The 18494-nt window shown below is 42.9% G+C and overlaps 1 protein-coding gene, 1 long non-coding RNA gene and 1 pseudogene across 2 annotated transcripts; 1 reads left to right on the top strand and 2 right to left on the bottom strand.

Annotated features, from left to right (window-relative positions):
- The first annotated feature begins 1252 nt into the window (after nucleotides 1-1252).
- On the top strand, nucleotides 1253-4761 carry LOC108173455 (G-type lectin S-receptor-like serine/threonine-protein kinase At4g27290; annotated as a pseudogene).
- A 6839-nt stretch (nucleotides 4762-11600) lies between these two features.
- Nucleotides 11601-14124, bottom strand: LOC139196518 (uncharacterized). Its single transcript, XM_070822624.1, has 3 exons — nucleotides 13090-14124; nucleotides 12528-13003; nucleotides 11601-12447 (listed from the first exon to the last, which is right to left on the bottom strand). The coding sequence occupies exons 1-3, from the start codon at nucleotides 14078-14080 to the stop codon at nucleotides 11794-11796; spliced, it is 2121 nt and encodes a 706-aa protein (XP_070678725.1). The 5' UTR covers nucleotides 14081-14124; the 3' UTR covers nucleotides 11601-11793.
- Nucleotides 14125-14993: 869 nt separating this feature from the next.
- LOC139196519 (uncharacterized) lies at nucleotides 14994-15453 on the bottom strand. The gene is made up of 2 exons (XR_011581523.1): nucleotides 15316-15453; nucleotides 14994-15140 (listed from the first exon to the last, which is right to left on the bottom strand). It is a non-coding gene; the product is annotated as an uncharacterized lncRNA (long non-coding RNA).
- Nucleotides 15454-18494: the final 3041 nt, after the last annotated feature.

Below are 18494 nucleotides of genomic sequence, written 5' to 3'. Positions count from 1 at the left end.
TGAAGTAAATTTATAATCTTAGATCATGCTAGAAGAAACCCTTCATAAACCAATTAAAGCAGCTGAATCCATATAATAAAATCGCTCTCTGTTGAATTTATATTAAGAATAGAGAAAATAATATTTAATAAACAACTTATTGAATCATATTATTGTTAGTCCATTGTGAGGCTACGCCCACTCCCTTCCCCTTAATGCAGGTAATATCATTTGTTCAAAAAAAAAAATCATTTGACAACTAATTTAATCACATTATTATCCGCGTGCGAAATACCTTTTTTATAACTGGCATTACACTTCTCTTAAGATGTTTTGAGCGTATTTAAAAATAGAGAAAATAATATTTAATGAACAATTGATTGAATTACATTATTATTAGCCTATTGTGATGTACTAATTATTTATATAAAAAAAAACTATAAGAAAAAAATTAATTATTAAAAAAATATTGTTAAAATGATGAAAATGCCCCTACCACATTTGATACATTATTTTGGGTTGCTTTTGAAGTTTTTTATTTGAGAGGCATTTTTGTCTAATTATTTTTTGTGAAGCTTTTGACACCAAAAAATACTATTCAATGGGCCCTTGCCTTTATATGTGTGTGTGTATATATATATATATAATATAGATGAGATAGAGAGTCAATTAGAACGTATTGGACAAAAGAGTATTTCCATGTACACTATGTTCTTTTTTTGTTGTTTAATTCTAAGTCGTGTCTTGAGAGTACGGAATAAATTGAGTTTCTCCAAAGTCTAAAAATTGAAGTGCTTTGACTTTGGATTATAGATTGTTGAATCATGTGAGAGAGACACCTACCGAATCACAAGCACAAGAGTATGGACAAAATTTTATCTTTAAGATATTGTATTTATACAAGCCTCAATCTCCAAGTTTGCTAGTTTTTCTAACTTTCTTTATATAATCTTGTGTATTATAGATGTTGTGATTTTCTTTATATGATTAGAATTGTTGTGCTATTGCTTTAACAGTGTATTCAAGTCAAACGTCAAACGTCAAACGTGGGGTTCCTCTCTTCGTCTAATTTTTCCACCAATAATGGCCAAGAGTAAATTGTCACGGGAATTGGATGACCACATATTAATTTAGATATTTTGCTAATGTAAGCTTCCTTTGAGCTGAGGGAATTGGATGATCATTGACCACATATTAATTTAGATATTTTGCTACTGTATGAAAAAACTTAATTGTCATGGGAAATTGTGAGGCCGAGACAAAATCATTCTTGGACGGAGTCCGATGTCTACTTCCGATTGAAAACAATTTCCCTTGAATTTAATGAAAATGCGAAATCACGATATTGCAGTCGAAAATGACTGAACAATGCGAAATCATACATGTAAGAAGGGCGTAGAGGGACAATTTGTCTTCCCATGAATTTAATGAAAAAACCATTGAAAGCTTCAACTAAGATGTGCTTGCTTCTCTTCTACTCTTCTTTGCTGCTCATCTTCGCAGCAGTATTCTCCATAGCTGATGACGGTGAGACTGTAGTTTCAACTGGGGGAACATTTGAGCTAGGATTTTACAGTCCTGATGCTTCTAATAGACGGTACGTGGGGATATGGTACAAGAAGATTTCTGTTAAAACCATTGTATGGGTTGCCAACAGAGACACACCCCTCACTGATTTGTCTGGCGTTCTGAAGGTCACCAACCCCGGAATACTTGTGCTCAACCACAACATGAGCACAATTTGGTCCTCCAACACATCGAGAACTGCACAGAATCCAATGGCACGTCTTTTGGATTCGGGTAATCTTATCGTGATAGATATGAGTGATGATGACTCTGAGAACCTTCTGTGGCAAAGTTTTGATTACCCTGGCGATACATTCTTACCAGGTATGAAGCTTGGTAGGAACACAGTTACAGGCTTCAATTGGCATCTTAGATCGTCGAAAAGTCCTCAGGATCCTTCTCAAGGAAATCGTACATCTCAACTTGGTCCCAAAGGATATGCAGAATTATTTGTGAGGGAAGGTTCGGTCATTAAATATCGGACTGGACCATGGAATGGAGTAGGGTTCAGTGGAAGCCCTCAGTTCAATCCAAACCCTATATTCACATACATTTTTGTTTCTGAGCCTGATGAAATGTACTACAGTTACAAGCTTCACAACAGCTCAATCTTTTCGAGGGTGGTGTTAACTTCAGATGGACTTGTGCAGCGCGCTACACATGGATTGATAGAACCAAAGGTTGGGTTCTTTACCAATCAGCCAAAATTGATGACTGTGTAAACTATGCATTGTGTGGTGTACATGGTGCATGTAACATTGAAGAGTCCCCGGTTTGTAGTTGTTTGAAAGGATTTACACCAAAGTTCCCGAAAGAATGGGATTTGGTGGATTGGTCTCATGGCTGTGTGAGAAAGACTTCTCTAAATTGCACTGGAGATGTGTTCCAAAAGTACTCGGGGGTGAAATTGCCTAGCACAGAACAATCATGGCATAACAAAAGTATGAACCTCAAGGAATGTGAGATGCTGTGCATGAAGAACTGCTCCTGCACGGCTTATACAAATTTGGATATCCGGGATGGAGGAACTGGGTGCTTGCTGTGGTACGGTGATCTAATTGATATAAGATACACTGCTGAAAACGGGCAAGATATTTATATAAGAATGGCCGCAGCAGAACAAGGTATGTAAAAAACACCTTTTGGTGACCATGCATTTAGTCATAATCATATGCTCGAAACAAAGTCAAGACATAACGAAGTGAAACATTGTACTAATTCTAACAGTTTTAACTTTGAATGTTGACACAATTAGCAATATCTTCTTTTAGAATTGTCTCACAAACTAGAAACTATTAGTTGGATGATAGACATTATACAATTTTTATTTATTTGTTTATTACTCTCCGACTCATAGATTTTATGTCTTCAAAAATATCATTTGTAGATCATGAAGACGATACAAAGATCAACGCTAAATACTCTGAATCCAATGAAAAGAAAATGAGAATCATAATAAGCATTATTGTGTTGTCTACCGGATTGCTGATCCTGGGCCTTTCTCTGTTGTTTTATGTTTGGAAGAAGCAGCACCAAAAATGTGGGAAGTTGGTTGTATTATTGTGCCCCTCTTCTTTCCAAACTACATAGTTCAATTGTATAGGGATTTTTTTTCACTTGTCACTGCGTCTTTGTAGGAAAATTGGGACGCAGCCAAAATGAGGATCTGGAATTACCGTTATTTGACTTGATGACTATAGTTTCTGCAACCAATAACTTTTCAATTGAAAACAAACTTGGTGAAGGCGGTTTCGGATCTGTCTTTAAGGTAAAACTAGATAGTCCTTCATAGTTTCGAAGTTGTATAGATACATGTACTTCTGGTCAGAATATGGAATGATGGATACAAGTAGTGTGCAAACTACAAAATATGAATTTTGGTCATAACATACGCTGATGGATTTTAGGGTACGATGCAAGATGGACAAGAAATCGCAGTGAAAAGGCTTTCAAAAAATTCTAGACAAGGACTCAACGAGTTCAAGAATGAAGTTACACATATTGCCAAACTTCAGCACAGGAATCTAGTAAAACTTCTTGGATGTTGCATTCAAGAAGACGAGATGATACTGATCTACGAGTTCATGCCTAACAAGAGCTTAGACTTCTTTATTTTTGGTTTGACCACTCAAAAACCTTGCATTTAGTTTGATTAGTCCACTTATGCTAGCAACCTAGCATGATGTATTTTTTTGACAATTGTGAATTATGATATTTTGCAAATCAAACAAGAAGGATATTATTAGACTGGGCGAAGCGCTTTGAAATTATTAATGGGATAGCTCGAGGGCTCCTCTATCTTCATCAAGATTCTAGATTGAGAGTTATTCATAGAGATCTCAAAGCAAGTAACATTTTATTAGGCAGTGAATTTAACCCGAAAATCTCAGACTTTGGCCTGGCTAGAAGCTTTGGAGGAATTGAAACGAAAGCAGAAACGAAGAAAGTGGTCGGAACATAGTAAGTATCCTAAAACACAATTGTACAGCTCTTTTTTAACGAATTTTAAAAAACACTAATAGAAACTAGAAAGTCTAGATTCTTTGCGTATAAAAATGTTTTTTGACACATTGATCTACAGCGGTTACATGTCCCCAGAATATGCAATTGATGGTTTCTACTCTATAAAGTCCGACGTCTATAGCTTTGGTGTTCTGGTGCTAGAGATAGTGAGTGGGAGTAGAAATAGAGGATTCTCTCATCCAGACCACAAACTCAACCTTCTTGGACATGTGAGTGTAACAGCATCAAATGTCAAGTTAAAAATTCTTATCGCTCGACTCTACTACTTCTGCTAAGTACACTAGTTTTCGTGTTTTAGGCATGGATGCTACACACAGAAGGCAGGCCTCTCGAACTGCTTGATGCATCGATAGAGGACTCCGTCACTCTGCATGAAGTTGTGAGAATGATTCATGTGGGTCTTTTGTGTGTGCAGAGGAATCCAGAAGACAAGCCGAGCATGTCAGCCGCAGTTCTAATGTTGGGTAGTGAAGGTGCATTGCCCCCACCTCTAAAACCTGGTTTTTACAGTGAAAGGGATATGAGTGAACTCGAAGTCGGTCATTCTTCTAAAGCATGCTCAGCTAATGAAGTCACTATTTCACTAGTCGAGGCTCGATAAAATTTTGGAAATAATTTTCGTACACATTTTCGTCTTTATTTTGTCTCTTGATTTTCCTATAACTTCTTCAATCGGGAGGCAATGTTATATAAGTTGTTTGTACCATACTTGACCAATCCCGAAACTACCGAGCACCGGCCAACGCTATACTGTCAAGGACCCAGAAGAGTTCCCCTCCGACCAGGAGGCCAATCACTACTCGACACGTGTCAAGATTAGAAGCCAATCAGAGCGCAGCACGTGTCGACATCAAGAACCAATCATAACATGACACATGTCAATGTGACAAAGCTACAAGTTTTTCTATAAATAGGGGTCATTCCCCCATAATATGGGCTAATGCCATTTTGTGTTAAATCATTCACAAGAACTCACTAAATTGAGAGCTTGATCCTTTGTACTTGTGTAAGCCCTTCACTACTAATAAGAACTCCTCTACTCCGTGGACGTAGCCAATCTGGGTGAACCACGTACATCCTGTGTTTGCTTCTCTGTCTCTATTCATTTACGTACTTATCCTCACTAGTGACCGAAGCAACCAAGCGAAGGTCATAAAACCTGACACTTTCTGTTGTACCAAAGTCTTCGCTGATTTTGTGCATCAACATTTGGCGCCGTCTGTGGGAAACGACACTTATTCCTACTCTCTTCAGCTGTGTCAAGCTGGTTTCTATCATTCGTACACTTTCTTTTGATCAGGCATCCCTCTCCAGCATGGGAAGCGAAGGAAGCCACAGCACACAGAATGACACCCCCCTTGCACATAGTGCGAAACAACGAAAGAAGGAAGGAAAACGAGTTCTTCTTCAAGCTAAAGTCGATGAGTTGGAAGCTCATAACAACAAGATAGCAATGAGGAATGAGGTCCTCCAGGAGCAATATGAGAAGCTCTTCGAGACACTCCACGAAGCTAGGCAAGCTCAGACACGCGAGCTTGTTGCCCCCGTGGAAGTCAACCATCAACTGGGTGCCCTCCAACATGGAGGGTCACATGCATTCGACATAGATATCCCTGATAGGGAACAGATTACCCCTCGACTTGATAATCAACATGAGGCTTCTCTTAACCCAGTTGCTTCGACCCGAACCATGAGAAGTGGAGGGAGACACCTCTTTGCTGAAGGGGCAGAAGGATCGAAAGCCGTCTTTCGCGATTGTCGGGATTTCCTGAAGCAACGTCGAGAGAATTCCATCCATATAAGCTCAAAGATTAATGACCCAAGGATTTCTGAGAGACTCGGTCCCCTGCCACGGCCCAAGCCGGCCACCAATTTGGGGAAGGGGCAACAAGTCCTAGAGAGACATGAGGGTACAGGGGACTTAGAGGTGTTCCGACAGACATACCCTGGAAGCCAGTACAGCGAGTCCAGGGAAAAATCACATGCCCTTGATCAAACCTTCCTAATTCCAATAGGAGATGGAGATTTACGAAAGAAAGCTCCAGTGACACATAACTCCGCTCAGGACCCCCTTGTCCTACAACTTCTTGAGGAAGTAAACAAGTTGAAGGCTGAACGTCAGGCTGAAATACCTGACTGGAACCAACCCAGGCCTGGCCCTCTTACAAGGAGGATCCTCAACACCCCCCTTCAAGCAAAGACAAAACAAAAGCTTGGCTTGCAATTTTATACTGGAAAAGAGGACCCGATTGAGCACCTTAACCTCTTTGAGTCCACCATGGCATACCGGATGCACACCGACGAAGAGCGATGTCTTCTCTTCCCCTCCACCCTCTCTGGTGGAGCTCTAAATTGGTATTGTCGTCTTACACCTGAGACGGTAGACTCATTTGAGGAATTGAGGAAACTATTTGTTTCCCAACACATTTTCCAAACCGATCGCTTGCACTCTGCAGATGACTTGTACACTATCCGCCAGAAGCCAGACGAGTCATTACGTATGTATGCTGGCCGCTTCAGCCATGAATACTCCCGGTGTGCCGAGGCAGACGACAAGACTGCCCTCAAAGCCTTCACGGCAGGCCTACGTGATTGTTTCTTTAAATACATGATCAATGCCAATACTTGGAAGACTTACTCTGAGGTGATGGCGCAGGCTTATAACCATGCCTCCGCCGAGGCAAAGACATATCAGGAGAAACCCCCTACAACCATCCTTTATCAACAAGTGGGAGGTGGAAGCCAGACTCACCTAAATGAGAAGACCTCGACTTTCCAAACAGCAGTGGCACCTCCCCATGCCTTGCATAATGCTTCACCGAATCAACAGACATATCAATTTCAAGGCAAGAGGAAGGATTTCCATCCTCACCACTCTCCTTCCAGTAAAAAGAGTAAGGGACACTATCCCGATAACCAAGGGTATCGCCACAATAACGCTCGCCCCCAGGCAGTCAATGCAGTGGGTCAAACCCGCGTCAAGATACCCCCTACCCCAAGGTATGAGACATACACGCCCTTGAATGCCACATGCGCGGCCATTTACCCCAGCATAGCTCACCTGATACCAAAGCCAAAGCCGAGGCATCCAGATTACACGCCCCCGAATAACGCGGGCATGTTTTGTTGCTACCATGAGCATAACGGCCATGATAGCGAGAAATGTATCATCCTCCGTGATCGTATTGAAGCTTTGGCACGAGAAGGAAAAATTGATCAATTCCTTCTTCACCCTCAAAGGGATAACCGTAACCAACGCCAGGTGAATGTCATATATTCCATAAGCGGCGGCACACCCATATCTGAATCTTCCAATAGGGCCATGAAAAACAGTGGACGAATTCTGAGGCCTGGTCACCGAGTGTTTCACGTGGAAGACATCAGGGGAGGGAAGTATCAAAAGCCTAACTAGGATCCAATATGTTTCTACCCTGAGGAAGAAAGAGGCATCATCTACCCTCATAACGACCCATTGATCGTGGAGGCTCACATAGCCAACTTTGATGTTCGACGAATCCTCGTAGACACAGGGGCTTCGGTCAATATCATGTTTGCCGAAGCTTTCAGGGCACTCAGTGTAGCTGAACACTTGCTCGATCGCTCGATTTCTCCTCTGATAAGCTTCTCCGGTGATATCGTGCAACCCTTAGGGAGCATACATTTACCCTTTACTATTGGTACAGGCCCTTACACGGCTACCATTACCACTAACTTCCTAGTGGTTGACTGCCCAACGGCATACAATGTCATCTTTGGGCGCACAGGCATCAATGATCTCAAGGCTATGGTATCCACGCATATGCTGTTGATGAAATTTCCAACCCCCCATGGCAACGGCTATATCAGAGGAGATTAGCTTAGTGCACGATCATGTTACAACACTTCAGTTAAGCAACAACACTTGCCCGGACCCAAGGAAACCCTGTCTGTACATAACCAAGTCACAAAGACCAGCCTAGATGAAGCGAACTTGGATCTTCCTGATAGCAACAATCAACCCGATGATCCTCGAGATGACTCTTTCACCCAGCAAGCCCAACCTGCTGAAGAGTTGGAGAAGGTACCTATCTCAAGAGATCATCCAGACCGCATGGTGAATATTGGCACCACATTGTCACCACCCCTTCGGTTAGCATTGATATCTTTTTTGAAAGAGAACACTGAAGTCTTCGCCTGGTCATACGAGGACATGCCAGGCATCTCTCCCGATGTCATCTGTCATCGTTTGAGTATTGACCCCAAGATCAAGCCGGTGAGACAGAAGCGAAGATCTTATGACGCTGAACGATACGAGGCAATGAAAGCAGAAGTTGAAAAACTCAAAGGCATAGGCTTTGTCCGCGAAGTCAATTACCCGACATGGGTAGCAAATGTGGTCCTTGTTAGGAAAAATCCGACCAAAGAAAGTCTTTCGCTTCAAAAGGTCTTGTGGAGGATGTGTGTTGACTACACCGACCTAAACAAAGGGTGTCCGAAAGATAGTTTCCCTCTTCCTCTTATTGACAGGCTTATAGACTCTACGGCAGGGTGTGAGCTCTTGAGCTTTATGGACGCTTATTCAGGATACAACCAAATCCTCATGAACCCCTCAGACCAAGAACACACGGCCTTCACTACTGACAGGGGACTATATTGCTATAAAGTCATGCCTTTCGGCCTAAAGAATGCAGGAGCAACTTATCAGAGACTGGTCAATTCAATGTTCGCCGAACAAATTGGGAAGAACATGGAAGTTTACGTTGATGATATGCTAGTCAAAAGCAAACATGCTGACCAACACATCACCAACCTATCTGAAATTTTCACCATTCTAAAGAGGTATCGAATGAGGTTGAACCCCAACAAATGTGCCTTCGGCGTGGGCTCTGGCAAATTCTTAGGCTTCATGATTAGCCAACGAGGCATTGAAGCTAACCCTGAAAAGATCAAAGCAATCCTCGACATGAAAGAGCCAATAACTTCAAAAGACATCCAAAGCCTTACTGGCAAGGTGGCAGCCTTAACCAGATTCATCTCTAAGGCCACAGACAGATGTGCTCCTTTCTTCAAAGCACTCAAGGGAAATAAGAAGTACATTACATGGATGGAGGAATGTGCCAAGGCATTCAGGAACCTCAAAGAGTACATGAGTAAAGCCCCTCTGCTCTCCAAACCAGAAGTTGGTGACACTCTCATCATCTATCTATCGGTTTCGGCTTCAGCAGTCAGTTCTGTTCTTATTCGAATGGACAGTGGTGTCGAACGGCCCGTCTACTACGCTAGCAAGGCCCTACAAGATGCGGAGACACGATACTCCAACATTGAGAAATTAGCTCTAGCATTGGTCATGTCTGCTCGGAAACTTCGCCCTTATTTCCAAGCACACGCCATCATCGTGCTTACCAATCACCCTCTTCGACAGATACTCCAGAGTCCTGACACGTCTGGACGAATGATCAAATGGGCGATAGCATTGGGTGAGTTTGACATCTCCTACCAACCAAAACCAGCCGAAAAAGGCCAAGCAGTAGCAGATTTCATCGCCGACTTCACATATCCTGTTGACATTGCTTCTACACCTGAAGTAGTAGCTTCATTGCCATCGGAAGCTCAGAAGGTAGAATCAACGACCTCAGCATGGAGTTTGTATGTTGATGGCTCATCCAACCAACAGGGCTGTGGAGCGGGACTAGTCTTGACTACGCCCGACAAAGTAGCAATGGAGTATGCTCTTCGTTTCAAATTCAAGGCATCAAACAATGAGGCCGAGTATGAAGCCCTTCTAGCAGGATTACGTTTGGCCAAACACCTCGGGGTTAAACAAATTGATATTTTCAGTGACTCCCAATTAGTGGTCAACCAGGTTACCAACAACTTTGATGCTAAGGACAGCTCCATGGCAGCATATCTTGCGCAAACACAACTTTTGCTCAAGCACTTCCACTACCAGATCACCCAAGTTCCTCGAGCGGCAAACAGTCATGCAGACGCCCTGGCTCGCCTCGCCTCAGCTGTGGAAGACAAGATTGGAAGAAAAATTCATGTCGAACTGTTGGCAACACCAAGCACCATGGCCGCAGAAGTATGCAACTTACAACAGGGGGATAGTTGGATCACCCCGATCTATAATTTCCTTGCTCATGGCACCCTCCCAAATGATAAAGTCCAGGCTAAGCAAATTCGATACAAGTCTACCCGCTACCTGATCATCAATGATCAACTCTATAAGCGAGGTTTTAGCCTGCCATACTTAAGGTGTCTTACGCCTGCCGAGGCGGAAATCGTCCTTCGGGAAATACATGAGGGAGTCTGTGGAGATCATGCTGGATCTCGGTCCCTAGCACACAAGACTTTTCGCCAAGGATATTACTGGCCAACACTCCACCAGGATGCCATCAAAGTATCCCGCTCATGTGACAAATGTCAACGATATGCGACTATTCCTCATTCCCCTCCAGAGCCTCTTACTCCTATGATCAGCCCTTGGCCCTTCGCCCAGTGGGGACTTGATTTGATCGGCCCAATGCCGGCAGGGAAGGGCAAAGTCTGTTACGCAGTCGTTGCAGTGGACTACTTCACAAAGTGGGCCGAAGTAGAACCCTTGGCAACCATTACTGAGGCAAAGATAGAAGACTTCGTGTGGAAGAACATCCTTTGTAGATTCGGCATTCCCAATGCGATAGTCACTGACAATTGGCGACAGTTTGACAACAAGAAGTTCAGGTTGTTCTGCTCTAAGTTCAACATCAACTTATGCTTTGCCTCTCCAGCTCATCCCCAGTCTAATGGACAAGTTGAGGCCATCAACAAAATAATCAAGCGCACTTTGAAAACCAGCTTGGACAAAGCTAAAGGCTGTTGGCCAGAATTTGTACCCCAAGTTCTTTGGTCATATCGCACTTCATATCGGACTTCAACAGGAGAAACTACATTCTCACTTGCCTTTGGCACAGAGGCGGTTGTCCCTGTTGAGCTCGAGCAAGCAACATTCCGAGTCCAGAACTACATTCAAAGTGAAAATGACAAACAACTCACCCTCAACTTGGATTTAGTCGAGGAACACAGAAACCAAGCTCACTTGAGGAATGTCGCCTACAAGCAGCGCATCTCCAACTATTATGACTCTAGGGTCAAGCCTCGTTCTTTCAAAATAGGAGACTGGGTCTTAAAGAAAAGATTACTCTGCGACAGAGTCCCGAGTGAAGGCACACTTAGTCCAAACTGGGATGGACCGTATGAAGTCATTGGCATCAGTCGCCCTGGCTCTTACACACTTAGAAGCTCCGATGGCAAGACTCTTGGCCATCCATGGAACGCTGATCACTTGAAGTACTACTACAAATAGACTCACGATGTACAAGTGTTGAGCTATAGCTGTTCGGCATCCTATGTAATGAAGGCCATTTGGCAATGAATTCAATAAAGAGGTAATTTAGCCAACTCAGCCCTCACTCTTTTACATTCCTAGCAATGGAACACTCAAGTGTTGAAACCTCAAAGCAGATATATCCAACACGAAACAAAATCTAAGTATGTGTCGATAAGACTATACAAAGAAAGGAACAACCAAACAAGGGCTTATATCCAAACAATAGATCTATTCATACATAGCCAAACATGCATTAATAATAGTGCAAACACTCATAAACACCTAAAATCCAAAACTCTCAAGCTTATAACATGGGCACATGTTATACACACATCAGACTACTACATCCAGAATACATGCAGATAGTAAAGACACTGCTATTCATTCTCATCTGAAGCCGAACCCCTGGCAGTATCACTCCGCGTCCTACCATCATCCTCTGCATCCCTAAGATCCTCTTCACCATGCTGAGTCTGTGCATCAGCACTGCCTTCGTTATCAGACTCATCTTCGCTGCTAGGATCAACAGCAAGGACAAATGTCTCGCCCTTTCGATGATGCTCATCTATATCTTCGTGGTATTTTCGAAGAATGCTCCCATCATCATAACGATCAAGGACGGCCATCCATTTCCTTTTTTCAAAGCGAGCTTCTTGAGCACAGTAGGGTTTAATAGCAAGATGAAAGGTCGAAGAACTTAAGTATTCTTGCACAGCAGCCTCCCTTTCAGTTGGAATGCTCTTCTCCAGTTCAGAAATCTCAACTAAGGCACCATCCAATTCTCCCCTAACCTTGGATACCTCCAAGGTAGCCACCTCAAACTGTTTTTTAGTTGCCTCAAGCAATTTCTTAAGCCTTAGGTTCTCACCATTTCGCCTTTTCAAGCTCTCCATGGTTTCGTCCTTCAGTTGGAGAGCCTGAGTCAAAAGTCCCTTATTCCTTCGGGCCTCGTCCACAAGCTGCTTATTCTCCTTCAGTTTTGCCTTGTACCGCTCAACCTCTTGCAGTCTGTCGTGATACTCGGCCATGACCTGCATGGCAAGACGATCATCACTACCTAAATAATGATAATAAAGAGGAAAAAGTAAAGAAATGACAAAGTAACACTCACATATGAAGACAGCTTCAACATCCGGTCGCAATCCGATTCATCCTTAGCTAAGGGCTCTCCGAGCTCATCGAAGGCGAATCGACGCCCTGCCAAGCAATTGTTGATATCCCCAAAATCCTTTGGCCGCGTGGCAACCCTCAAGTCCTTCCACGGGACACTGCCAGCTCTTTCCTTGCCTTTCCCCTCATGGCGGGAACCAGGATCACTTTCCTGGACAGTGTGCTCCATAGTAAGAGGAGGAGGCAACAGTCGGCTCCCTTCTCCTGCAACTACGGCAGCAGCATTTTCAACGGCCTCGACTCCAGTCTTCCTAAAGGCAGGCCCCTTAAGGACCCCATCTTGGGACTTAGGTCTAACGGATGGTTCCCCTCGGAACTTATGAATTTTCTTATGCGGTAGGATGTCTTCCGAAGGAACTAACACTGGTGCTTTCCTTTTATTGGTGCTAGTCCCTGTTTTCTTGCTTACCTTCTCCACTGCATAAGGAAAATCAAAATAAGAAATACAACTTTCCAAATAAAGTAAGGAATTGAGCTAAGTTTACATGAAGGATACAACTTACTCGATCGTCCCTGGCTCTCGGAAACTAAGGGTTGGAAACCGTACCGACGAAATAAGGGTCGTAGCTTGCTTAAGTGTCTATCCTCTTTGGGCACCCTCAACACCTTCTCTATGTCAGATAGCTCCTGCCCAAACAGTTGGATGGTGCCCCGCGTCACTACATGAAGCAAAGTGTTAGAAGCAAGAAAAGACCACAACAAATAGCAAATAGTACGAACGGTTGATACGTTACAACCTACAGTCTGGAAGTGAGTAAGCACACGTCGCTCAGGCGTGACACCCTTATCATACTCCCAATCATTATACAGAAAGCACCAACGGTTTTTCCATGTGTAGTATGCCTTTTTCTTACCATACACAATACGCTCTCTCTCACTCCGACATGCACACTCGGTATAACCAGTGCATGATTTTGCTGGGCGCATCTTGTAACAGTAACGCCACTGATGGAAGGAAGGCTCACACAACCCACACTCCATCCAAATGATATAAAATCCAATCAAAGTATCCCAGAAACCAGGATTGAGTTGCCCAGGTGCATATCCGATCAAAGATAACATCTTTTGCAACCACGGATGTAAAGGTAGTCTCACCCCTAAAGTCAGTAATATCTGGGTGTAGAACATAACATGACCCTGGGGAGGCTCAGAAGGCCATTCTTCATCATGTACCAAACGTATCCCTACACTACGAGGGATATTACATGACTGCCTTAGCGCCTCAACCTGCTTCTCATTATTTAACAAGTTATTCTTTAGATGGTCTGCTGTGAACTCAGAGCGAACTATGGGTATGGCATAAAAAACAACCCCCTCACCCAACGCCATGGAGGAAGAACTAGCAATAGCTAAAGTTTGACGGTTGGGAAGATCATCCAATGTTTCTCTAGTACAGGACTCTAACAAAGACCCTGAAGACTCCGACATTGCAGACTCAAACTTAGAGCTAAAGCTAGAAGAGCCCTCATCACTAGAACTTCCAGGCTCTGACATCTACAATAAGAAGAAACAAATTCTATCACTACATGCATGATCAAAACATAAGGAAGTTCCTATATTACCCACATGAAGATGGTGCAAAGCGATGCCGGAACCCTTCTCAATCAGAAAGCAATCCGTCTTCCACAGTCACTACAAAACAAGCAAATGAAGACCGTGTCAAGCGCCAAAAAAAAAAAAAAAAAAAAAAGCTTCATCTAAAAAGCTTCACCCAAAAAACTTCACCCGGAAAGCTTCACTTAAAAAAGTTTCACCTACAAAGCTTCACCTAAAAAAGCTTCACCTAGAAAGCTTCATCTACAAAGCTTCATCTACAAAGCTTCACCATCAAAGCTTCACCTAAAAAGCTTCACCCACAAAGCTTCACCCAAAAAACTTCACCCGGAAAGCTTCACTTAAAAAAGCTTCACCTACAAAGCTTCACCTAAAAAAGCTTCACCTAGAAAGCTTCATCTACAAAGCTTCATCTACAAAGCTTCACCATCAAAGCCTCACTTAGAAAGCTTCAACACCAAAGCTTCACCTACAAAGCTTCAACACAAAACCTTGCTCCAGATAACCAAATTTTGTTCACAAAACCCAAGATGCCCTTGAACTTGTACAAAAACACTTGGGTAAACATAAACATTTTTTGTTTTACACCCACAAGGGCCCAAAATTTTCCTTCTTATTTATTCACTTATATATGTTCCCAAACATATTATAATAGATCCAACAACAAGCCAAAGTCCCAGGTTTCTTAATGGACAAAAGTACAAGCAATTCATCAATAATGCAGGTGCTACAAAAATTGGAATCTGCCCCAAAATAGAAATCCAACCCAAGAGACTTTTTCTCTCTCTCCCTCTTCCGCCTCCTTTCATCTATCAAATTTCTGCAACCTCTGCTCTGCTCCAATGGAGCTGAATTTTGGACACCCTATAGTTTTTGAGCATATGAACAACTTTCAAGAAGGAACCATTTCTGTTTGAGCGACGGAAATTAAAGTGTTGAAGCTCCAAACATGACAGTCGGATTCTTGCAGATTTCGAAGCTGCTGTGATGTTTCGAAGATCTGGAAATATTTAACCATTAGTTCATTCTGAAGTTTTGATATGTTATGAAAGGGACGATGAGGAACAACTTCAATGAAGAAAGCATGCTGATCTGAACAATAGAAAATGGAGTTTCGAAGCTCACAACAAATCTGACGGGTTGACAGAAAAATAATAACCAGTCATTCATCATACCTGAATTTCTTGAGTTATACAGCTCCGAGGGATCTCAATTTTGGATATGTTGTAGTTCACAAGTTAAGGAACAACTTCGATGAAGAAAGTATGCTGATCTGAACAATAGAAAATGGAGTTTCGAAGCTCACAACAAATCTGACGGGTTGACAGAAAAATAATAACCAGTCACTCATCATACCTGGATTTCTGGAGTTATACTGCTCCGAGGGACCTCAAATTTGGATATGTTGTAGTTCACACGTTAAGGAACAACTTCGATGAAGAAAGTATGTTGATCTGAGCAAGAGAAAATGGAGTTTTTGAAGCTCACAACAGGTCTGACGCGTTGATATACAAATGACGAACAATCACTCATCATACCTGAATTTCTGGAGTTGTACTGCTCCGATGGATCTCCAATTCGGATATGTTGTAGTTCACGAGCTAAGGAACAACTTTCATGAAGATGGTTTTGCGATTTGCGCCACAGAAAATGGTGTTATATTGAAGAGCTACCACTCCCTCTACGTAGACACCCTCCTTGGTTTACCTAGCTCCAACACCCACATTTCCTTCAACAAGACTGCAGTAAATCAGATTGTGAGGAAAGATGGCAATCTTTCCAGCCAAAACGGAAAGGCAAAGCAAAAGAAAATTAAACACATTGATGGCATATTATGAAAGAAGAAAAGGAAAAGTAGTAAATGATGATGAAGTGTAGGAACAACATCATGACAAATGATGATGAGTCATGCTTTCCCCCCTCCTTGGATTCGGCTGAAAACATCCCCCTATTTGGATTCAGCTGAACACATCCCACTCAGTCGACAAAAAAAAAAAAAAAAAAAAAAAAAAAAAAAGGGCCAAGGCCTCCACTTCTTTGGGCCTAACACATCTTCATAACAAAAAAAACAATATATGAAGAAAGAGCCCTGGGTTACCACTTCAAAAAGAAACAAGTGAAGTTTTCCTACTCATGACATTGACTACTAGCTAGACACCTCATTCGGCAACTCTCTTCGCCTGAAGACTTGGGGGACTCCCACCATATGCTACTGCACCTTGATACTCGGCAGTCTCACAACCACTCAGTGATTTGGATTTTTCAAGTCTCCAACCGAGAAGTTTTCCTCACTCGGGAAATTAAGGGAACACTACCTCAAACTACATGCTTCACTCACAAAGCTTCAACAATACAGGTTTCAACAAAAGCAAAAATTCAAAGAACTTTATGAAGAAGGCTTTGGTGTATTTAACACAATATGTTGAAATGAAGCAAAGCTTATTTATTAATATTTTCGATAAGCCACAAATATGTACATATACATGAGTCAAAATAAACAAACAAAAGGGAGCCTTCACAAAAGTTGCTTAGGGGAAGTCTCAGCAGTCGGTAGAGCCCCAGAAAGAGAAAGCACCGGATGATGGTTATCCGGAGCCTCAGTACTTGACAAAACCCCAGAAGGAGGAGGCATTGGAGGTTCATCATTTGAAGCTTCATTACCAGGTACAGCCCCAGAGGACGAAGGCAATAAATGCCTTTGGAACAAACCCACAAACCGCTGATGATCAAGTAAAACCTTACCATCAGATTCCTTCATCTGGTCAAGCTTCCTCTTCATGTTTGTAGCATAGTCATGGGCGAGCCGGTGCAACTGCTTATTCTCATGCTTGAGCCCTCTAATCTCCTGTTTGAGACTCATCACTTCAGCAGCCAATGATTCAACTTGGCGGGTTCTAGCAAATAGGCGTTGGGCCATATTAGACACAGAACCTGCACACTGAACACTAAGAGCCAGAGAGTCCTTAACAGCCAACTCATCAGACCGTTTGGAAAGTAGTCTGTTATCTTTGGGAGTGAGAAGGTTCCTGGCCACCACTGCAGCGGTCATATCATTCTTCATCACAGAATCCCCAACGGTAAGAGGACCAGTAGGGGATATGAAGGATGGGCGCCATATGTTGTCTGGAGAAGGCGTGGCTGTCTCTTCTCCAAGGTTCAAGTCAAAACGACGGTCGGAGGGTCCAGACATTTTCAAATGTGTTGAAGAGGGAAAAGGTCAGACAAATCAAGATCTTAGAAGTGCAAGAAATGAGCTTCTACTAGTAGAGATTCAAGTGTGCTGTGGAACTTAATGCCAGCCTCTATAAAAATCTGCACTCGACGGAGCTTAAGAAATCGAAGAGGCGTTTGCTTTCTCAAAAGCTGGGCTGCTCAGAGACCACGAGGGCCGATCTCAGAAATCGAAGAAGCACCTGCTTTTTCAGCCTCGTCAGCACCTGTCACATGCACACTCAGCTTTGCGGAAATTATGGGCAATTTGTCGAAGATTTCTGGTGAAGTAGAAAGCACGTGAATCTTACTGTTCAATCACCGCTCTCCATATGCACCATCAACTCCTCGGGTACCACATATAACTTTGTCAAAGATCTCTGACAAAGTTTAGGCACGAGAATTTCGAAGTTCCAGCTACCCTACTATTACCCATAAGGGTAAAGGAACAGCACCACTGCTTGACAACTGGAAAGTCCCTATGTGTGTCGACCTCCGTGTTTTGCGGCAAGACAGGTTGGCAAGAACGTCCAACCTTTACTCACATTCGAGAAAAGACTCCCAACATAATTACTTTCTCAAAAACCGGAGTAGCACCGCTTTCCGAATCTCGAGAGTCAGATCCTCGACGGGATTGCTTGTTCGAAAACCGAAGAGGCACAACTCTCAGAACTTCGAGAGCCAGATTTCCTTAGATAAAGCTTGTCTGTAATCTTGACACGTAACATCAGCTTTCCAGATACCACATACCACTTTTTCAAAGTGTTCTGACAAAATTAAAACACGTGAAGCTGACAGCTCCCACTACATTGCTGTGACCAAGAAGGGTAAAGGAATAGCATTACTACTTGTTATTGGGAAATCCCTATATACATTGACCTCCCTCCTTAACGGACAGGCAAACCTGCAAAAATGCTCAACCCTTTCTCGCATTCGAAAAGGCACCCTCAACATAACCTCTCGAAATACTCAGCTTTATTTCCCCCCGATAATACCTCAGCAAATAAGCCACACCAAGAACAAGAGTATCTCATATCATCAGGGTCGAAAGCAAGAGTATCCCATATCATGCTTTCTCCCTGTCTTTGTCTTTGTCCTTGTCCACACCTGCAGGACAAGGAGAAAGAGAGCAGTCAGTCGGAAC

This window comes from Malus domestica, chromosome 05 (genome assembly GCF_042453785.1).
Source record: "Malus domestica chromosome 05, GDT2T_hap1".
Classification (NCBI taxonomy): Eukaryota; Viridiplantae; Streptophyta; class Magnoliopsida; order Rosales; family Rosaceae; genus Malus; species Malus domestica.
Note: the sequence above shows the minus strand (reverse complement) of the source record. Positions and strands in the feature narration are given on the sequence as shown.